Here is a 23,725-nt window from a genome sequence, read left to right on the forward strand (position 1 = left end):
CTCAGTAAATACGATTGAATACTGAATACTTGTCGGCTGTGTGACTTTGGGCAAGTCACTCAACTTCTCTGGGCCTCAGTTACCTCATCTGTAAAATGGGGATTAAGACTGTCCCATCTGGGACAACCTGATTACCTTGTCTCCCCCCAACCCAGTGCTCAGAACAGTGCTTGGCACATATTAAGTGCTTAACAAATACCATCATTATTATTATTATTATTATTCTCCATGCCTTAGTTTTCTCACCCATCAAGTATCAGTCAGTTGTATTTAGAGAACTAAATGACAGAGCCCCTCATGGGACAACCTGATCACCTTGTAACCTCCCCAGTGCTTAGAACAGTGCTTTACACATAGTAAGCGCTTAATAAGTGCCTTCGTTGCTATTATTATTATTATTTATTGAGCGTTTATTGTGTGTTGAGCACTGTACTAAGCACTTGGGAGAGTACAGTATAACAGTCGAACAGACACATTTCCTGGCACTTACTATGTGCAAAGCACTGCTCTAACCCTGGGGCAGATTCATTCATTCATTGTCGTATTTATTGAGCGCTTACTGTGTGCTTGGGAAGCACAAGTTACAAATTAATCAGGTTGTACCCGGTACCCATCCCACATGGGGCTCCCTGTCGAAGGTGGAGGGAGAATGGGGATTGAATCCCCATTTTTCAGATGAGGAAATTGAGGCCCGGAGAAGTGAAGTGACTTGCCCGGGTCACACAGCAGACAAGCGGCAGAGCTGGGATTAGAACCCAGGTCCTCAGACTCCTAGGCGCTCTTTCCATTAGGCCATACTGCCTCCAATTCATTCACTCATTCAATTGTATTTATTGAGCACTTATTGTGTGCAGAGCACTGTACTAAGCGCTTGTACTAAGCGCTTGATCTGTAGGACAGTATGGAAGCAGCATGTTGGACAGGGACTGTTTTAACCCTGATGACCTTGTATTTTATTATTATTATTATGATGGCATTTGTTAAGCGCTTACTATAATAATAATAATAATAATAATAATAATAATAATAATAATGTTGGCATTTGTTAAGCACTTACTATGTGCCAAGCACTGTTCTAAGCGCTGGGGGGGGTACAAAGTGATCAGGTTGTCCCACATGGGGCTCACAGTCTTAATCCCCATTTTACAGATGAGGTAACTGAGGCTCAGAGAAGTGAAGTGACTTGCCCAAGGTCACACAGCAGACATGTGGTGGAGCACTGTTCTAAGCGCCTGGGTGCGGGGTGGGGGGGGAATACAAGGTGATCAAGTTGTCCCACGTGGGGCTCACAGTCTTAATCCCCATTTTACAGATGAGGGAACTGAGGCACAGAGAAGTTAAGTGACTTGTCCAAGGTCACACAGCACGCGTGTGGCGGAGTCGGGATTAGAACCCATGACCTCTGACTCCAAAGCCCGGCTCTTTCCACTGTGCCACGCTGCTTCTCAAGATCTACCCCAGCGCTTAGAACAGTGCCTGGCCCAAAGTAAGTGCCTAATACATACCATGAAAAAAAAGAGCTCCTTAAAGGTAGTTCATTCATCCTTTATTCTACTCTCCTAAGTGTAGCAGGTACTCAGTAAATACCATGAACTGGATGATTGATTAGGGCCCTGTGGACTGGTGGGTTTGTTGGGGGTAGGGAATGTGTCTGTTTAATAATAATGATGGCATTTGTTAAACGCCTACTATGTGCAAAGCACTGTTCTAAGCGCTGGGGCGGATACAAAGTGATCAGGTTGTCCCACGTGGGGCTCACAGTCTTAATCCCCATTTTCCAGATGAGGGAACTAAGGCACAGAGAAGTGAAGTGACTTACCCAAAGTCACACAGCTGACAAGCGGCGGAGCTGGGATTAGAACCCATGACCTCTGATTCCAAAGCCCGGGCTCTTTCCACTGAGCCACGCTGCTTCTCTATTAGGGCCTTGTGGACAGGCGGGTTTGTTGTGGGCAGGGAATGTGTCTGTTTAATAATAATGATAGCATTTGTTAAACGCCTACTATGTGCGAAGCACTGTTCTAAGCTCTGGGGTGGATACAAAGTGATCAAGTTGTCCCACATGGGGCTCACAGTCTAATCCCCATTTTCCAGATGAGGGAACTAAGGCCCAGAGAAGTGAAGTGACTTGCCCAAAGTCACATAGCTGACAAGCAGTGGAGCCAGGATTAGAACCCATGACCTCTGATTCCAAAGCCCGGGCTCTTTCCACTGCTTCTCTATTAGGGCCTTGTGGACAGGCGGGTTTGTTGTGGGCAGGGAATGTGTCTGTTTAATAATAATGATGGCGTTTGTTAAACGCCTACTATGTGCGAAGCACTGTTCTAAGCGCTGGGGTGGATACAAAGCGATCAGGTTGTCCCATATGGGGCTCACAGTCTTAATCCCCATTTTCCAGATGAGGGAACTGAGGCACAGAGAAGTGAAGTGACTTGCCCAAAGTCACACAGCTGACAAGCGGCGGAGCCGGGATTAGAACCCATGACCTCTGATTCCAAAGCCCGGGCTCTTTCCACTGCTTCTGTATTAGGGCCTTGTGGACAGGCGGGTTTGTTGTGGGCAGGGAATGTGTCTGTTTAATAATAATGATGGCGTTTGTTAAACGCCTACTATGTGCGAAGCACTGTTCTAAGCGCTGGGGTGGATACAAAGCGATCAGGTTGTTCCACGAGGGCGGACGGACAAAGAACAGGCTATGTAAGGTGGGAGAGGGTTGCTGGGTTTTTTTCACGATATTTTTAAGAGCTTACTATGTGCCAGGCACTACGTTCTGGGGTTGATTCACAAGCTAAATCAGGTGGGACGCGGTCCACAACCAACGTGGGACTCACAGTCTTTTTCAGACGAGGTAACTGAGTACCCTCTGAGTACCAGCGCTTAGTACAGGGAAATTCTGGAGAAAAACCTTTTATTCCGCCTCCCAGGCTCTCCTCCATGTGGTACCTCCCCCCATCTTACCTCCTTCCCTTCCCCACAGCACCTGTATATATGTTTGTACATATTTATTACTCTATTTATTTATTTATTTATTTATTTTACTTGTACATATCTATTCTATTTATTTTATTTTGTTAGTATGTCTGGTTTTGTTCTCTGTCTCCCCCTTTTAGACTGTGAGCCCACTGTTGGGTAGGGACTGTCTCTATATGTTGCCAACTTGGACTTCCCAAGTGCTTAGTACAGTGCTCTGCACACAGTAAGCGCTCAATAAATATGATTGATTGATACAGTGCCTGGCACATAGTAAGCGCTTAACAAACACCACCATCATTAAGCTGAGGCCCAGAAAAGTCAAGTGGGACCCGCCCCAGGTCACACAGCACACATGAGGCGAAAGCAGGATTAGAACCCAGGTCTTTCTGGCTCTCAGGCCCGTGCTCTATCCACTAGGCCACACTGGGGCTGGATTCAGAGTGCCGGACGGACTGACAGCATTGGGGCGATGAGAAGCGCTTAGTATAGTGCTCTGCACACAGTAAGCCCTCAATAAATACGACTGAATGAATGAATGGACTTTCCAATTGGAGGCTGGGACAACCTGCCTTCAGACAAAGCCCCTTTTAATAATGATAATAATAATAATAATGGCATTTATTAAGCGCTTACTATGTGCAATGCACTGTTCTAAGCGCTGGGGAGGTTACCAGGTGATCAGGTTGTCCCAGGTGGGGCTCACAGTCTGAGGCCCAGAGAAGTGAAGTGACTTGCCCAAAGTCACACAGCTGACAAGCGCAGCGTGGCTCAGTGGAAAGAGCCCGGGCTTTGGAGTCAGAGATCTTGGGTTCAAATCCTGGCTCCACCAATTGTCAGCTGTGTGACTTTGGGCAAGTCACTTCACTTCTCTGGGCCTCAGTGATCTCATCTGTAAAATGGGGATTAAGACCGTGAGCCCCACGTGGGACAACCTGATCATCTTGTAACCTCCCCAGTGCTTAGAACTTAGAACAGTGCTCAGCTCTTAGAACAGTGCTTTGCACATAGTAAGCACTTAATAAATGCCATTATTATTATTATTATTAGGACAGGGCTTTGCACATAGTAAGCGCTTAATAAATGCCATTATTATTATTATTATTATTATTATTATTAGGACAGTGCTTTGCACATAGTAAGCGCTTAATAAAATGCCATTAAAAAATAAAAGCTGCGGATCCGGGATTAGAATCAATGACCTCTGACTCCCAAGCCCGGGCTCTTTCCACTGAGCCTCTCCCGAGCGCTTAGTACAGTGCTCTGTGCACGGTAAGCGCTCGATAACTATGATTGAATAAAATGCGATAGTCTCCAGCATTGGCCTCAATTGCTCCAACCTCACCTTGTCTGATGGGGGGAAGGATGTCTGCTCCCAGAGACAATATTAGCCTCTGTGTCAGGGGCCCAGCTAGCGACTCGCCTGCCTGCCAGAGGCCAGTAAAAACTTGGTCAATCAATCAATCAATCGTATTTATTGAGCACTTACTGTGTGCAGAGCACTGTACTAAGCGCTTGGGAAGTACAAGTTGGCAACATATAGAGACAGTCCCTACCGAACAGTGGGCTCACAGTCTAAAAGAGAAGGCTGGGGGACGGGGTGGGAAGAATGCTGATTTCATTTGATTAACGAGGTTGGTTGCCCGGAGGGAGGGAGGGAGAGGAGGTGGGTGGACTGGCAACCTTGGATTCTCCTTATCAGCAAGGCTGACTTTTTTAATTAATTAATTAATTAATTTTATAGCGTTTAATCAGCAAGGCTGACTTATTTATTTATTTATTTATTTTTACAGCATGTATTAAGCGCTTACTATGTGCAAAGCACTGTTCTAAGCGCTTGGGACTTAACCACTTAACCAGACTTAACCACCCTTCCCAGAAGGGCTTGCTCTCCTGTCTACGAGCTCGGTGGAATTGTACTCTCTTAAGCGCTTAGAATGGTGCTCTGCGCATGGCAAATAATAATAATAATAATAATAATAATAATAATGACGGCATTTGATGATGATGGTACTTGTTAAGCGCTTACTATGTGCAAAGCACTGTTCTAAGCACTGGGGGGATACAAGGCGATCAGGTTATCCCATGTGCGGCTCACAATCTTAATCCCCATTTTACAGATGAGGTCACTGAGGCCCAGAGAAGTTAAGTGGCTTGCCCAAAGTCACACAGCTGACAACTGGCGGAGCCGGGATTTGAACCCATGACCTCTGACTCCAAAGCTTGGGCTCTTTCCACGGAGCCACGCTGCTTCTCATTTATTATTCATTCATTCAATCGTATGTATTGAGCGCTTACTGTGTGCAGAGCACTATACTAAGCGCTTTGGAAGTACAGGTTGGCAACAGATAGAGACGGTCCCTACCCAACAGTGGGCTCACAGTCTAGAAGATGATTGATCATTTGGCTTGAGCCAAGGTATCCCAGTGTGGCATAGAGGATAGAGCCGGGGCTTGGGAGTCAAAAGGTCATAGGTTCTAATCCCGGCTCCGCAACTTGTCTGCTGTGTGTCCTTGGACAAGTCACTTCACTCCGCTGGGCCTCAGTGACCTCATCTGTAAAACGGGGATCGAGACTGTGATCCCCATGTGGGAGAGGGGACTGTGTCCAACCCGATTCACTTGTATTCACCCCAGTGCTTAGTAATAGTAATAATAATAATGATATTTGTTAAGCGCTTCCTATTTGTCCAGCACTGTTCAGTAAAATGGGGATCAAGACTGCGATCCCCATGTGGGAGAGGGGACTGTGTCCAACCCGATTCACTTGTATTCACCCCAGTGCTTAGTAATAGTAATAATAATAATAATAATAATAATAATAATAATGATATTTAAGTGCTTCCTATGTGTCCAGCACTGTTCTAAGAGCTGAGGTAATAATAATAATAATGATGGCATTTGTTAAGCACTTACTATGTGCAAAGCACTGTTCTAAGCGCTGGGGGGATACAAGGTGATCAGGTTGTCTCACGTGGGGCTCACAGTCTTAATCCCCATTTTACAGATGAGGTAACGGAGGCCCAGAGAAGTGAAGTGACTTATTATTAACAATAATACTAATGGGTATTTGTTAAGCGCTTCCTATGTGTCCAGCACTGTTCTAAGAGCTGAGGTAGAGACAAGGTAATTAGGCTGTCCCACGTGGGGCTCACAGTCTTAATCCCCATTTTACAAATGAGGTAACAGAGGCCCAGAGAAGTGAAGTGACTTATTATTAACAATAATACTAATGGTATTTGTTAAGCGCCTCCTATGTGTCCAGCACTATTCTAAGAGCTGAGGTAGAGACAAGGTAATTAGGCTGTCCCACGTGGGGCTCACAGTCTTAATCCCCATTTTACAGATGAGGTAACGGAGGCCCGGAGAAGTGAAATGACTTGTCCAAAGTCACAGAGCTGACAAGTGGTGGAGCCGGGATTTGAATTCATGACCTCCAACTCCCAAGCCCGGGCTCTTTCCACTAAGCCACATTGCTTCTCCTTAGTACAGTGACTGGCACATAGTAAGCACTTAAAAAATGCCATTATTATTATTATTATTGTTATTGCTGAACAATGTTCCTGGGCATGTCCTCACTTAGTAGGAAGCAGGCATCCAGGACAGCCTGAGGGAGGAGAATAATAATGATCTTTATGATGATGGCATTTGTTAAGCACTTACTATGCGTCAAGCACAGTTCTAAGCTCTGGGATAGGCACAGGCTAATCAGATTGGACACAGTGTGTGTCCCACATGGGGCTCAACCGTCTTAACGCCCAGTTTACAGATGAGGTAACTGAAGCCTAGAGAAATGAAGTGACTTGTCCAAGGTCACACAGCAGACAAGTGTCAGAGCCGGAATTAGAATCAATCAATCAATCAATCGTATTTATTGAGTGCTTACTATGTGCAGAGCACTGTACTAAGCGCTTGGGAAGTACAAATTGGCAACATATAGAGACAGTCCCTACCCAACAGTGGGCTCACAGTCTAAAAGGGGGAGACAGAGAACAAAACCAAACATACTAACAAAATAAAATAAATAGAATAGATATGTACAAGTAAAATAAATAAATAAATAGAGTAATAAATATGTACAAACATATATACATATATACAGGTGCTGTGGGGAAGGGAAGGAGGTAAAATGGGGGATTAGAACCCAGGTTCTTCTGACTCCCAAAGCCTGTGTTCTATCCACTAGGTAACGCTGCTTCTCCCTTTAACTTAGACTGTGTGCATCGTGTGGGTCAGGGACTTTTTCTGATCTGATTAACTCGTATGTGCCCCATGCAGCGTACTGCAGCGCTTGCACATAATATACGGTTAACAAATACCCCAATTATCATTATTATCTGGTGGGGTGGGGAGAGGCAGACAGACGGCAATGTGGTCTCGCCTCAGACGGAATCCATTCCTGACCAAACAGCTGAACGCTCATGGGCTTTTCCTGTTATAAACTTAATTGCTTCCACCACCTCTGTCTGGGAGCCGAGGGTCCTAAAGTCTCCCCCAACCCTGACAGGGCCAAATTCAAGGGGGATATAGAGTAGCCTAGCATGTTCTTCAAGAGTCTCAGAAGAAGAAAATTTAAAGAACAGACTACTCGAGGTGTGTCCTTACGGGAGAATCAATCTCTGAGGCCCAGAAGGCCAGAACAGTGTTGCTAATCATACCCCCACGACCCTGGAGAGGTTGTTTTTTGTTTTTTTTTTTTTGGTTTTCATTCCACAGATTTGGGCCTCTTGCCCTGGGCTCGAAAACACTACAGATTTGGGCCTCCTGCTCTGGGCTCGAAAACACTACCTGGAGAATCTCCGGGAGGGCAATAAATCTTGGTTTTGTGTGAGGGGGTAGGGAAGGCAAGGAGAGATTGGTCCTTTTACAGGCACACACAAGTTTTGCTCAGGAAGTTGCTAATTTGCTCAGTGACTATCAGGAACCTGTGAAAGGCTAAAGTATTTATGCCTTCCTCAGACTGCATTTGACGACCTAGCTCTCCCAAGTGTTTTATATTGCCTGCCTTTGTCCTGTTCTCTCTGGTTTTATAACCAGCGTTTCAGGGAGACAGTTGGGATGGGTTTGTATCAACCCCTCCCTGATTTCAGGAGCAAACCCTGTTGCTTAATAGTGGAGAAAAAACAAAGCAACATCTCAACCCCAAAACCCCAAATACCTGTTCCAGCTGGCAGCTGAGTCTGGGAATGTTCTTCAGAAGGGCTCGAATCCATTGTTTCCCCGTGCCAGGTTGGTTTGTGAGGGTGTAATGATGGCACCTTCAGAAGCACTTTTTTCCTCCTTTTTCTCTCAAAAACGAAGGTGGGCTTTCAGCCACCCGGTTGGGATGTCACGTTTTGAGTTGGAGGGAAAGAAGGACCACCAGAAGGTCAAAACTGTCAAAACTCCTTGCACATAGTAAGCGCTTAATAAATGCCATCATTATTACCAGGTGGGCTAAACTCTTTTTTCTGGGCTGTGGCCAAATGCTGATCAGGCTCGTGGTCAAACCCATATGTTCGAAGGTGGCTATGAAAAATTATATTTTAAGCAGACGATGGGGATTTTTTTTAATGGTATTTGTTAGGCACTTACTATGTGCCAGGCAGTGTACTAAGTGCTAGGGTAGATACAGGCTAATCAGGCTTGACACAGTCCATGGCCAGATGAGGTAATGGCACAGTCAGTTCTGCTACCTGATTAATAAATTTATTTATTTATTAAGCACTTATAAATGGGAGGGGTGGTATTTTTTTAAGTGCTTACTATATGCCACGCACTTTAGTAAGCGCTGGAATAGGTACAAGCTAATAATAATAATAATGATGGTATTTCTTAAGCACTTACTATGTGCAAAGCACTGTTCTAAGCGTTGGGGAGGTCACAAGGTGATCAAGTTGTCCCACGGGGGGCTCACAGTTTTAATCCCCATTTTACAGATGAGGTCACTGAGGCCCAGAGAAGTTAAGTGACTGACAGTTGGTGGAGCCGGAATTTGAACCCATGACCTCTGACTCCAAAGCCCGGGCTCTGTACACTGAGCCACGCTGTCCAAGCTAATCAACTACGACACAATCCACGTCCCACATGGTCCTCATAATCTTAATCCCCATTTTATAGATGAGGTAACTGAGGCACAGAGAAGGGAAGTGATTTAGGATTAGAACCCACGACCTCCGCCTCCCGAGCCCATGCTCTTTCCGCTAAGCCACACAGCATCCCTTTATTAACCTTCGAACGCTCCTGTTCCAGCATGAGCTACATGAAGCAATAGAGGTGAAAGAAAATGCAACGCTATGCAGGGTTGAAGTTAACGCATGAGAAAAACATCTGTAGACCAATTATTTTATGCCCATCTCCGAATCTCTCATTTGTGTCAGCAGAAAAAAGGAGAACTCCCCTCAGCCAACAATGACTCGAGTCAGATTGTGCCAGTAAGTCGGCGATTCCCTGCGGGCATTCCTTCTCTCGGGCACTAGGATACCACTTATTGATTCAATAAATAACATCCTATTGGCCGGGCCCGCTGTCATCATCATCATCATCAATCGTATTTATTGAGCGCTTACTGTGTGCAGAGCACTGTACTAAGTGCTTGGGAAGTTCAAATTGGCAACATATAGAGACAGTCCGTAAGCCAGGGAGGTGACTGCCTCAGGGTGTGATCTCACGTCGGGGTGGCGGAGGGGAAAAATGTGAATAATAATTCATGATAATTATCGTACTCGTTCAGCGCTTCCTAGGTGCCAGGCACTGTACGAAGCAAATTGGATTGGATCCAGTCCCTGCCCCCCCAGCATGGGGCTCACACCCTTAATCCCCATTTTACGGATGAGGTAACTGAGACCCAGAGAAGGGAAGTGACTTGCCCAAGTCACACCGCAGACACCCCTCTAGACGCTGTGGGCAGGGGATGTATCTGCTTACTGTTATGTTGTACTCTCCCAAGCGCTTAGTACAATGCTCTTCTAGACTGTGAGCCCACTGTTGGGTAGGGACCGTGTTGATGTGTTGCCAACTTGTACTTCCCAAGCGCTCAGTACAGTGCTCTGCACACAGTAAGCGCTCAATAAATACCATTGAATGAACGAATGAATGCTCTGCACACAGTACGTGCTCAGTAATAATGATAATAATAATAATGATGGCATTTATTAAGCGCTTACTATGTGCAAAGCACTGTTCTAAGTGCTGGGGAGGTTACAAGATGATCAGGTTGTCCCACGGGGGGCTCACAGTCTTCATCCCCATTTTATAGATGAGGGAACTGAGGCCCAGAGAAGTGAAGTGACTTGCCCAAAGTCACACAGCTGACAGTTGGTGGAGCCGGGATTTGAACCCATGACCTCTGACTCCAAAGCCCGGGCTCTTTCCACTGAGCCACGCTGCTTCTCTGGGTGTCTGCTGTGTGACCTTGGGCAAATCACTTAACTTCTCTATACCTCAGTTCCCTCATTTGTAAAATGGGGATTAAGACTGTGAGCCCCATGTGGCCCTGTGTGTCCAACCTCTAGAGTGTAAGCTCATTGTGGACAGGGAATGTGTCTGTATCGTTATATTGTACTCACCCAATACAATACATGCTGCTGTTTAGAGAAGCAGCATGGCGCAGTGGAAAGAGTACGGTCTTTGGAGTCAGAGGTCATGGGTTCAAATCCCAGCCCCGCCACTTGTCAGCTGTGTGACTTTGGACAAGTCACTTGGCTTCTCTGTGCCTCAGTTACCTCATCCGTAAAATAGGGATGAAGGCTGTGAGGCCCCCGTGGGACAACCTGATCACCTTGTAACCTCTCCAGTGCTTAGAACAGTGCTTTGCACATAGTAAGCGCTTAATAAATGCCATCATGGAATGCCATTACCCAAGTGCTTCGTACAGTGCTCTGCACACAGTAAGCGCTAACAAAATACAATTGAATGAATGAACCCAACTGGGTTGTATCTATCCCAGCACTTAGTACAGTACCTGGTACATAGTAAACACTTAAATACCATACAAAATAAAACTGTGGTCTTCCAGACTACAGTCTGAACTATGTCCCCTGGGTAATTCCTGGAGGGTTTCCCCAAGGTGACCTGGGGCTGTATTATAAATCTGTTTATTCTGATGGTATTAACACCTGTCTACCTGTTTTGTTTTGTTGTCTGTCTCCCCCTTCTAGACTGTGAGCCCATTGTTGGGTAGGGACCATCTCCATATGTTGCCGATTTGTACTTCCCGAGCGCTTAGTACCGTACTCTGCACAGAGTAAGCACTCAATAAATACGATTGAACAATTCTCCACAGGCTGCCCACTTCCTATCCTGCCCTTCAGGAACCTCGTGCTGTGCTCATGATGTGGAGAAACAAACATTCCCACAGTTTGCTCTTCAATAATAATTGTGGTACTTAAGGGCTTACTAGGTGCCAGGCACTATACTAAGCACGGGGGTGTGTATGAGCTAATCAATTTGGACAGAGTCCATGTCCCACATGGGGCTCCCATTCTTTGACTCTCCACCTTCATTTACTTCTTAAACTGCTTGAGGGAGGAGAGTTTAAGATCTGAGAGATGGAGCTTGAGGAGAGACCTGGAGAAAGGGAATTCCAATCCCACCTTGATTATTGTATCAGCCTCCTTGCTGACCTCCCTGCTACCTGTTTCTCCCCACTTCAGTCCATATTTCACTCTGCTTCCCGGATCATCCTCCTACAAAAACGTACCGTCCTTGTTTTCCCACTCCTCGATAACCTCCAGTGGTCACCAATCCACCTCTGCATCAAACAGAAACGCCTTACCATCGGCTTTAAAGCATTCAATCCCCTTGCCCCCTCTTACCTCAACTTACAACTCTCTTATTACAATCCAGCCCGCGCACTTCACTCTTCTAATGCCAACCTACTCACTGTACCATGATCTCACCTATCTTGCCACCAATCTCTCGCCCACATCCTGCCTCTAGCTTGAAATGCCTTCCTTATTCATTTCTAATGGACAATTACTCTTCCCCACCTTCAAAGCCTTATTGAAGGCCCATCTCCTCCAAGAGGCCTTCTTCCCCAACTGAGCCTTCATTTCCTCTTCTCCCACTCCCTTCTGTATCACCTTGATTTTCTCCCTTTATTCATCATCCCCCTCAGCCCCATTGCACTGATGTACTTATCTGTAATTTATTTATATTAATATGCGCCTCCCCCTCTAGACTGTAAGGTCACTGTGGGCACACAATATGCCTACCAACTCTGTTATGTTGTGTTACCGTACTCACCCAGGCGCTTAGTTCAGTGCTCTGCACACAATTAGCGCCCAGTAAATGCGATTGCTTGAAGGATGATGAGCTAAGTTTCAGGAGGTGGAAATTAAGCTCCAAAGAAGCACTGCCATCATCATTAGTTCCTATCCTGTCTCTTATTTGGAGAGACTATGAGCCCACTGTTGGGTAGGGACCGTCTCTATATGTTGCCAACTTGTACTTCCCAAGCGCTTAGTACCGTGGTCTGCACACAGTAAGCGCTCAATAAATACGATTGAATGAATGAATGAATATGCTCCCAAGCTCTTAGTACGGTGCTGTGCTCACTGTAGGTGCTCAGTGAATGCTGGTGAATGAATGAATGAGTAGGAAGAGTGGAGCAGCCAAATAAGGAAGCGCTAAAGGTTTTCTAAGAAGGAGAACATTCCGTATTATCCTCATAACTATCACAACGTATTTCCCGGCTCTTCTCTGGGCTGGGAAAATTCTCCAGCCACAGTCTCTGGAATGAGAAGCAGTGTGGCTTAGTGGATAGAGCACGGACCTGGGAATCAGAAGGACCTGGGTTCTAATTCCCGCTCCGCCACTTGCCCACTGTGTGACCTTGGACAAGTCGCTTCGCTTCTCTGCGCCTCTGTTACTTCACTTGTAAAATGGGGGTTGATTGTGAGCCCCATATACAACAGGGACTGTGTCCAACCTGATTACCTTGTATGTACCCCGGTTCTTAGAACAGTGCCTGGCACATAGTAAGCTTTTAACAAATGCCATTTAAATAAAAAAAACCTCCCTGCCGTGATTATTGTTGTCATTTTGATATCACCAGTGTCCTGAATAAGTCAGTGACTCTTGTATGGTTTTCCAAGAAAAATCTAGATTCCAGTAAGGACCATGCAAAAGAGGAACAGCCATGGTCTTAAGGAGAGACGCAGCTTGGCTCAGTGGAAAGAGCCTGGGCTTTAGAGTCAGAGGTCATAGGTTTGAATCCCAGCTCCGCCAATTGTCAGCTGTGTGACTTTGGGCAAGTCACATCACTTCTCTATGCCTCAGTTACCTCATCTGTAAAATGGGGATGAAGACTGTGAGCCCCTCGTGGGACAACCTGATTACCTTGTAACCTCCCCAGCTCTTAGAACAGTGCTTTGCACATAGTAAGCACTTAATAAATGTCATTATTATTATTATTATTATTATGACTAAAGGCATCTTGCTCTTTTACTAATGATTGTTTCCTGCCTACTTCCCAGGGATGCCGTGAGAACAAGTGAGATGATACATATGGCAGAGCTTCAGGAGAAAGGTAATCTATCAATATGGGAATCATTACTCCCGTTTCTTCACAGGCACAAGATTCTTTTTCCCATCGTTGCAGTGCCAGTATGCTCTATTTATTTATCGTGACTCAGTCTCACACATGGAGTGTCTCATTTTATAACATCCAGTTCAATAGTGATATAGTACACCGTGATTTAAACCTCTGGAGGAGAGTATTTAGCCAGTGCTATCCAGCTGAGGACTTGGAAATGTTGAGATTGATCATAGTTAGACTTTGCCATGGTTCTCCGGAGGGGAAGATATGATAAATTCCCTCTCATTGAGTTTTGCTATGAGGCTATTTTGAATTCTGCTTGAAGTGCGCTGGCTATTCCAACATATGGTTTAGAAGTTGCTTTCGTGTCGCTGTCAAAGAACCGTTTAATACACTCGTGGCCTAGTAGAAGGAGCCCAGGCCTGGGAGTTGGAGGACCTGAGTTCTAATCCTGGCCCCCGCCATGTGCCTGCTCTGTGACCTGGGACAAGTCCCTTAGTTTCTCTGGGCCTCAGTTTCCTCATCCGCAAAGTGGTTCGGTATCTGTTCTTCCTCTTGTTAAGATTATGATCCCCCTGTAGGGCAGGAATCACTGTCGATATCATCATCAGCCTGTTCCAGTCCTTCGGTGAGCTTCACCCTGTAAGTGGAGTTTTGAAGAGGTGAAGTTTTCGGTTTCCAAAGGTAGTAATTGTGATTGATAGGCCCGGTGACACACTGTAATTTTGTTACCTCCGCAGATTGATAAGAATCTTTTTTACAATTGTCTTTTGCTGACTCTCCTGAAGACTTCCAGAGGCTTTCTTACATTAACTGCCCTTGCTTCTGTGTTTACCCGGAGGAGTCAGCTGGCACCGCATGTATTTTGTTCCAACATGCTACCTGAAGGTCTAATTCACGGGCCGCCTTTTCTGGAATCTGCTTAGCGCTGTAAAATATAGGCTTCTTTCATATGGCCTCCAATGCCTATAATTAAATTTTGGGATTTGGAGCTTCCAGACAATGGGGTTCATGATACAAAGTTGAGCCATCAAGTAGAGAGGAGATTGCATGATGATATTTCTGGGTCTAGAGTAAAGAGCGTTTTTTAGCATAAGTAGCGGTAGGTAAGTATATTTTGAGCACTTACTAGGTGCACCTGAGAAGTACAACAGAAGCGAGAACATGTTCTCCACCCACAAGGCGCTTATACTCATGCATAGAAATCTCTTCTTTGGCTAGAAACTTGGCTGTTTGACTCTATTGGCCAAACAGAGCAACTTACCCAACGTCCTCACTGTCATGAGCAAGAGACTCAAGTTTATTTTTCCTTTAGTTTCAATCAATCAATCAATCAATCATATTTATTGAGCGCTTACTGTGTGCAGGGCACTGTACTAAGCGCTTGGGAAGTACAAGTTGGCATCATATAGAGACAGTCCTTCCTTTTGGGGCCAAAAGGCATTGATATTGGAAGCAGTATGGCATAGTGGATTGCCAACTATGTTGCCAACTTGTACTTCCCAAGCGCTTAATACAGTGCTGTGCACACAGTAAGCGCTCAATAAATACGATTGAACGAATTGAATGAGTGGATAGAGCACGGGCCTAGGAGTCTGAAGATCAGGGATTCTAATCCCGGCTCTGCCACTTGTCTGCTGTGTGACCTTGGGCGAGTCACTTCTCCTCGTCTGTTACCTCATCTGTAAAATGGGGATTGAGACTGTGAGCCCCACGTGGGACAGGGACTGTGTCCAACCCGATTTGCTTGTAGCAGTTAGTACGGTGCCTGGCACATAGGAAGCACTTAACGTGCCATTACTATTATTATTTATATTTTCAGCCCATCCTGCAGCATGGACATTGTAAAAACTGATGGTTAAATCTCCCCAGAGACCTCCTATCAGTGGCTGGCTCTTAGCCTCATGAAGAGCAGAGAGGTGAGATCTTGGGAGATGAAGATTGCCCAGCAGAAGACAATCCTGGCCTATCTTTGAGCCGATAGAGTTTCAGTGAGCAAGCGCACGGGCTCTGGAAAGATGAATAACACTTGCTGATGAAAAATCCAGGAGCTCAATCCCATGTCTCCGTTGCTCCTTGCTTATCCTTTTGGAATGATTTGGGGCTTCTCTATTCCCCCACAGGTCACCAGGCTTGGGGCATGCCCAGGCTAGGAGTCAGCATGCCATCTCGGTGCCGTGTGTTAGCCATGGCTTTCCTTCAGATCTTCGTCTTTGCCGAAAACGGGGCTCTAGCCAAGAACATCAATTTCTACAGTGTGAAGCCTCCTCTAGACCGTAAGTAGGCTTTAGTGCTGGGACAGCAGTTTCCTGTTCAGTCCCCGCAATTAATAACTCCTCCGTCGTTGGCTATGTTACAGAGATCAAGCGATCTCTGATCAAGATCTGATCTTGATCTGATCTCTGATCAAGAGATCAAGAGATCAGTGCTCTGCACAGAGTAAGTGCTCAATAAATACGATTGAATGATTTAATGGGAAGAGAAACTGAGTTCAAGTGCAAAACTGAGCAGATGAGAAAAGAGAATTTCCCTCAATGTCTCAAATGCTTTTGTTCTTGGTGTCTAGTACGACTTCTCATTTTAACTGACTTGTGGGGGAGAAAAGGAATTAAATAAAACCACAGTGGTGAGGTTTCAGTTCCTTTTTTCTTCTATTTGTGATTGGGTGGAGGAAAAGACCAGGGGGAAGGAAAGACCCTGTCAGGATGAGATAGTGGAGTATGAAGAGTTATGTACATAAAATCCTGGCTCCACAACTTGTCTGCTGTGACCTTGGGCAAGTCACTTCACTTCTCCATGCCTGTTACCTTATTTGTAAAATGGGGATTGAAACTGAGCCCCACGTGGGACAGGGACTGTGTCCAACCTGATTTGCTTGTCTCCACCCCAGCGCTTAGTACAGTGCCTGGCATATAGTAAGTGCTTAACAAATACCATTATTATTAATTATTGTGGGAGGCAGGAGTGAGAGCATCTAATTGAAAAGTCAATTGCTGTAGTACTCTTCCTGTGTCCAACGGTGCCCACAAGTGTCTTCTAACTAAAATCACACCTCCAGTGTGCAGTGTCGCCTAGTAGGAGTCGGAAGGATCTGGGTTCCAATCCCGGCCCTGCCACTTGTCTGCTCTGTGGCCTTGGGCAAGTCATTTCACTTCTCTGTGCCTCAGTTATCTCATCTATAAAATGGAGATTAAGATTGAGCCCCTAGTGGGACAGGAGCTGTTGCTTGGATCTATCCACTAAGCATTTTATTAAGCAGTGTGGCTCAGTGGAAAGAGCCCAGGCTTTGGAGTCAGAGGTCATGGGTTCAAATCACGGCTCCGCCAATTGTCAGCTGTGTGACTTTGGGCAAGTCACTTAAATTCTCTGGGCCTCGGTGACCTCATCGGTAAAATGGGGATTAAGACTGTGAGCCCCATGTGGGACAACCTGATCACCTTGTATCTCCCCAGTGTTTAGAACAGTGCTTGGCACATAGTAAGCCCTTAACAAATACCATCATTATTAGAGAAGCAGCGTGGCTAGAGAAATCAGTGTGGCTCAGTGGAAAGAGCCCGGGCTTTGGAGTCAGAGGTCGTGGGTTCAAATCCCGGTTCCACCACTTGTCAGCTGTGTGACTTAGGGCAAGTCACTTAACTTCTCTGGGCCTCAGTTACCTCATCTGTAAAATGGGGATTAGGACTGTGAGCTCCCTGTGGGACAACCTGATCACCTTGTAACCTCCCCAGCGCTTAGAACAGTGCTTTGCACATAGTCAGCACTTAATAAATGCCATTATATTATTATTATGATTATGATACTCATTCCAACCCCACAAAACTGATCCATGTACCCCTGTATTCTGTTGCTTCCCCTGGCTGTAATTTGTTTGTCCCCTCCACTAGATTGTAAACTCGCTGTGGGAAAGGATCCTGACTACGGCTAATATCAATTCGATAAATATCATCGATTCTGACTCCATGGTATGCTGTATGCAGAAAGTTGGGTTTTCAGAAGAACCTTTTCTAATTCTGCTATCCAAAAGGTGGTGTGAAAACCTACGTTTTGCCCAAACTAGGGTCTACCCGGGTTCCAAAACAATTGAGATTTCACAGTCCATTTCACTCATTCCATCAATATTTGCCCTACAGCGACTGGTATCTTACAAACAGATTAAGCACGTAGTACTGGGTAGTCATACTTGATGTACGGCAGTTAACGAGGTACTGTCCTTTGAGAGTGTAAGAAAAGAGGACTAGCTAGTGGAAAGAGCATGGATTTGGGAATCAGAGGATCTGGGTTCTAATGCTGGCTCTGTCAGTTCTTTCATTCATTCAATTGTATTTATTGAGTGCTTACTGTGTGCTAAGCACTTGGGAAGTCCAAGTTGGCAATGTATAGAGACGGTCCCTGCCCAACAATGGGCTCACAGTCTAGAAGGGGGAGACAGACAACAAAACAAAACATGTGGACAGGTGTCAAGTCGTCAGAATAAATAGAAATAAAGCTAGATGCACCTCATTAACAAAATAAATAGAATAGTAAATATGGATAAGTAAAATAAATAGAGTAATAAATCTGTACAAACATATACAGGTGCTGTGAGGAGGGGAAGGAGGTAGGGCAGGGGGCATGGGGAGGAGAAGAGGAAAAAGGGGGCTCAGTGTGGGAAGGCCTCTTGGAGGAGGTGAGCTCTCAGTAGGGCTTTGAAGGGAGGAAGAGAGCTAGGTTGGAGGATGTGCAGAGGGAGGGCATTCCATGCCAGGGGGAGGACGTGGGTCAGGGGTCGACGGCGGGACGGGCGAGAATGAGGCCCGGTGAGGAGGTGAGCGGCGGCAGAGGAGCGGAGGGTGCGGGCTGGGCCGGAGAAGGAAAGAAGGGAGGTGAGGTAGGAGGGGACGAGATGATGGACAGCCTTGAAGCCAAGAGTGAGGAGTTTTTGCTTGCTGCGTAGGTTGACTGTCAGTTATCTGCTGGGTCACCTTGAGCAAGTCACTTAATTTCTCTGGGCCTCAGTTTCCTCATAATAAAACGGCGATTCAATACCTATTCTCCCTCCTACTTGGACTGTGGGTCACGTGGGACAGGGACTGTGTCTGGCCTCATTAAGTTGTACCTACCCCAGCGCTTAGAACAGTGCTTGACACATAATAAGTGCTTAACGAATACTGTACTAAAAACTGCTAGCACTCAATCATCAGGCCAATCTGCCAGTTTAATTTTTGGCCTTTTATCTCACAGAGGGGAAAGCAGTATGCCTTGAATAATTCATTCATTCATTCAATCATATTTATTGAGCGCTTACTGTGTGCAGAGCACTGTACTAAGTGCTTGGAAAGTACAATTTGGCAACAGAGAGAGGCAGTCCCTACCCAAATGTAGCCTAGTGGATAGAGCACAGGCCTGGGAATCAGAAGGACGTGGGTTCTAATCCTTGCTCCACCACTTGTCTGTTCTGTGACCTTGGGCAAGTGACATTCATTCATTCATTCAACCATATTTATTGAGTGCTTACTGTGTGTAGATTGAATGAATGAGTGAATGCAGAGCACTGTACTAAGCATTTGGGAAGTACAAATCGGCAACATATGGAGATGGTCTGGAAAGAGCCTGGTCTTTGGAGTCAGAGGTCATGGGTTCAAATCCCGACTCCGCCACTTGTCAGCTGTGTGACTTTGGGCAAGTCACTTAACTCTCTGTGCCTCAGTTCCCTCATCTGTAAAATGGGGATGAAGACTGTGAGCCCCCCATGGGACAACTTGATCACCTTGTAACCTCCCCAGTGCTTAGAACAGTGCTTTGCACATAGTAAGCACTTAATAAATGCCATTATTATTATTATTAAGCTTCTTATGGGGAGGAAGTGTACTTACCATCTGTTATATTACACTCTTCAAAGCTCTTCATTCAGTGCTCTGCATATAATAAACGCTCAAATACCATTGAGTAATTGATCCTCAACATTGCTTATATTCATTCATTCATTCATTCAATCGTATTTATTGAGCACTTATTGTGTGCAGAGCACTGTACTAAGCACTTGGGAAGTACAAGTTGGCAACATATAGAGTAGAAGGGGTCTTGCCCTCTCCGGCCTCCCCACACCCGAGCCTGAAGCTGGTTGAGGTGGCCATCACTAATGGCCTACGTGAGGGGTAGGACGCAGTGTGGCTCAGTGGAAAGAGCCCGGGCTTGGGCGTCAGAGGTCATGGGTTCTAATCCTGGCTCTGCCACTTGTCAGCTGTGTGACTTTGGGCAAGTCACTTCACTTCTCTGAGCCTCAGTTCCCTCATCTGTAAAATGGGGATGAAGACTGTGAGCCCCAGGGGGGACAACCTGATCACCTTGTATCCTACCCAGCACTTAGAACAGTGCTTTGCACATAGTAAGCGCTTGACAAATGCCATCATTATTATTATTATTAATATTATTATTATCCAGGTGGGTGGAGCAGAGGGGAAAGAAGGCTCTTGGGAACCAAATGGATCAGGCTTGCGTTTTCTTGGGGTGGGGGGAACCACGGACCCCGTCTTCCCAGCCCCGGTGAATGCCTTCCCCACTTCGGTCACCGCCCCCCCGACTGACGTTTGAAATCGTTTCTTTAAAGCCACCCCGTTTCCAAACAGCTTCAAGTGCTTCACCTGCGACAGAGCAGGAGACAACTACAACTGCAACCGCTGGGCTGAGGATAAGTGGTGTCCGCCGAGTAAGTCAGCCGGGAGGGCGGCTTGTCAATCGATGACTTTTATTGATGGAACTCCTACGGCATGCAGAACATTCATTCAGTTGAATTTATTGAGTGCTTACTGGGTGCAGTGTAACGTACTAAGCGCTGGGGAGACTGCAGTACAACAATAAGCAGATGCATTCCCTCCCCACAATGAGTTGCAATCTAGAGTGAGTCAATAATAATAATAATAATAATAATAATAATGGCATTTATTAAGCGCTTAATATGTGCAGAGCACTGTTCTAAGCGCTGGAGAAGTTACAAGGCAATCAGGTTGTCCCACAGGGGGCTCACAGTCTTCATCCCCATTTTACAAATGAGGTAACTGAGGCCCAGAGAAGTGAAGTGACTGGCCCAAAGTCACACAGCTGACAATTGGCAGAGCAGGGATTAGAACCCGTGACCTCTGACTCCAAAGCCCATGTGCTTTCCACTGAGGTGCATATGGTTAAAGGGAAGCCCTGGAGAAGAAACTGCTGCCAGAGGGACTTAGGGAAGCAGACTAACATGTCCCTCATGGGGTTTACAATTCAAAAACATGAACAATATTTCTTCTTCCACTTACACCCTATTTTCTGCCCCTGGTTTTAATCCCTGACTGTAGCACACATGCCATTTTGGTTCAAGGTGTGTGTCATCGTCTTTTGGGTCCTGTTTTGAATTCAGGAAGAAGTATTAGGACTTGTATGTCTTTGGGTTGTGTTAATTCTCTAGTCTTATCCAAGTTTCCTTTGAGATTGAACTTCATTTCCTTTTCTCCCTCTTTCTGTCTGACCATATCAAAATCAGTCAATTACTGGGATAGATTGGGCATCCACTGAGTGCAGAGCCCTGTTCTCAGCTCACAGGAGAGTACGCCAGAAGCAAGGCACATGTGCTCTGCCCTTAAGGAGCTTGCAACCTATAGGTAAATTAGTCGTTTAGGTTCCAAATGGAACCTGGGTTCCAATCCTGCCTCTGCCATTTGTCTTCTGGGTGACTTTGGGCAAGTCACTTAGCTTCTCTGTGCCTCAGTTACCTCATCTGGAAAATGGGAATGAAGACTGTGAGCCCCATGTGGGACAACCTGTTCACCTTGTATCCCCCCCAGCGCTTAGAACAGTGCTTGGCACACAGTAAGCGCTTAACAAATATCATTATCATTATTATTATTATTTGTGAAAAGGAGATTAAGATTGCGAGCCCTTTATGGGACAGGGATTTTGTCCAACCTGATTAACTTGTTTCTTCCTCAGCGCTTAGTACGGTGCCTGGCTCGCAGTAAGTGGGAGGAAGAACAAGGATAGAACAGCTCGTAGTTTGAAGATGTCAAGATGGAAAAATCTGAATAGTTTCACAGGGTTATGGAAGTCCTGCGTCTTGGACAGAAGTGGGGCTGAGTCCAAGAGGCAGAAGAAACGTACAAAGACAATCTGAGAGGTGAGACCAGGAATGAAAAGCATCCTTGATGATACCCAGTTTCATCTTGGGTTGTCATTTCCCAACAGACCGAATTTTGATCCTCTAAAAAATGCCCTCCCTCTCCCCTCATGGAGGTTTAGATGATAGCCATTAGGGAGTTGATGTTTATGGCTTTCCTGCCTTTGAGAAGAAGTTTCCGCTGTGGCCGGGACACGTTTTATGTACTGCTTGACAGTGGTGTCGGTTTCCCTTCCTAGGTGCCCAGTATTGTCTGACGGTCCATCACTTCACGAGTCATGGGAGAAGCACTTCCGTCACCAAGAAATGCGCTTCCAAGAGTGACTGCCATTTTGTTGGCTGTCAGCACCACCAAGAGTCCGGGCGGACTGTAAGCATCCATGTTTTGTGACGGGAAAATGTTCTGTCAGGGACGACTTAAGGCTAAGGGTGGAAGGCCAATCTGTGGGCAAGGAGGCTGGTAATGTTGGAGTATTTTAATGCTTTATGGGGGAAAATAAGGCCCTCAAAATTTGCACCTTTGGGAATCCATTATGCGATGGGGTACACTTGTTTTATGTCACGAAGGTTGCCCAGGTAGAGGGCCAATTAATAGTACTTATTGAGCACTTACTAGGTTCAGAGCACTGTACTAATGCTTGGGAAAGTACAATGAACAGATACAATCCCTTCCCACAACTATTATTATTATTATTATTAATAAGGCCTTGATGCAGTTGGTCACGAGCCTCCTGAGAGCCTCTCTAAATAACCTCCTTTCTTTCTTCCCCCATTACCTCCTTTATTTCCGTCTTCCTGCTCCGTGCCCCCTCAGGAGTGTAGGTCCTGCTGTGAAGGGATGATCTGCAACGTCGAAGTCCCGACCAACCGCACGAACGCCGTGTTGGCGATCCTGCCCGCCCGCAGGGCGTCCTCCGGCGCAGCCAGGACTCCCGGTCTGTCCGTGCTGGCCTTGGGGCTGGCCGTCCGCTGGCTCTGACATCACCCTGGGCCGCCAAGCCGGGACACTGCAGGACCCGGATAGACCCAGCTCGGGGAGGTGATTCTCCTCTGGGGACTGTGGCCAGGGCCGGGGGGAGACAGACGGTGCGGAGTACGGGTTAGTGGCTTGGCCAACCTGCTGACAAACGGCGGCAGGTGATGGAGAGGCGGCCCTTGAAGGTTGAGATTCGACTCTTTTGACTCCCGGCAGGAGGGAAGGGGACTCGTTCCGTGCGGGGGATTCTGCCGCCAACCCCTCGAGTTCTCATCTGAAGCCTCCTCTTTGCCTTTTTCGGCCGTCGGGTGTTGTCGTCGAGGCCGTCAGACACAAAGGCCAGGCCTCCCATTACCCAGCCATTTTGACCATGCCAAAATGCAGCGTGGGACATATTCTCCGGGCACGCAGACGTGTGGCCCAGCTACCAGTGAAGGGTCTTTGCCACGCTCTCAGCCTGCCAGGTTGCTCTGTGAAGACTGCAACCCTCGGTGCACTTACCTTTCCCCGGAAAGAATTCCGTGTCCCATCGAGGACCTGGAAAAGACAAGCCATTCCTCCATGATGGCAGGGATCCTATCTACCAAATGTTGTCTTGTATTCTCCCAAGAGCTCTGCACTTTGTAAATGCTCAAATACCATTGGTTGATTGATCACTGGATCAAGTGGCATTGTGAAAGCATGCCGCTAGATACCAGATATCAGTCCTCTAGACCGTAAGCTTTTTATGGGCAGGGAATGTGTCTGTTATATTGTTCTACTCTCCCAAGTGCTTAGTACCGTGCCCTGCACATAGTCAGGGCTCAATAAATACCATCGACTGCCAAAGCAACCCAGTGTAGTTATGTACTGTGGAGGTGAGGGCTAAGTGGGGGCAACCAGTATAACCAGTAATTTGACCAGTATAACACAGAAACATCAGTTTTGTCTCAAGAGGGCTGGTGGATAGCATAAATGTCCCTCCACTCTTCCTTGATTGGTCTCTGTTTCTCTCCCCAAAGCCCACCACCTGTCGTAGTTAGGGGGGGCTTCTGCTGATGGCTTCTGAGTTAGTGCTTCCTGTAGCTACAGGGACCCCCACAAGCAGTGGGACCTAGTGGAAAAAGCCTGGACCTTGGAGTCAAAGGACCTGA

At 46.4% G+C, this 23,725-nt stretch overlaps 1 protein-coding gene across 2 annotated transcripts in view; it reads left to right on the plus strand.

Annotated features, from left to right (window-relative positions):
* The window catches only part of LYPD6B (LY6/PLAUR domain containing 6B), a 77,434-nt gene extending 53,946 nt beyond the window's left edge, over positions 1-23,488 (plus strand). For both annotated transcript variants that reach the window (XM_038751655.1, XM_038751654.1), the window contains 5 exons: positions 13,427-13,479; positions 15,612-15,764; positions 20,075-20,173; positions 21,856-21,986; positions 22,431-23,488. In XM_038751655.1, the coding sequence (XP_038607583.1) occupies positions 13,449-13,479; positions 15,612-15,764; positions 20,075-20,173; positions 21,856-21,986; positions 22,431-22,595 (579 nt within the window). In that variant the 5' untranslated portion in view covers positions 13,427-13,448 and the 3' untranslated portion in view covers positions 22,596-23,488. The remainder of the gene's footprint in view (positions 1-13,426; positions 13,480-15,611; positions 15,765-20,074; positions 20,174-21,855; positions 21,987-22,430) is intronic.
* The last annotated feature ends 237 nt before the right edge of the window (positions 23,489-23,725 follow it).

Source organism: Tachyglossus aculeatus, chromosome 9 (genome assembly GCF_015852505.1).
Source record: "Tachyglossus aculeatus isolate mTacAcu1 chromosome 9, mTacAcu1.pri, whole genome shotgun sequence".
Lineage (NCBI taxonomy): Eukaryota > Metazoa > Chordata > Mammalia > Monotremata > Tachyglossidae > Tachyglossus > Tachyglossus aculeatus.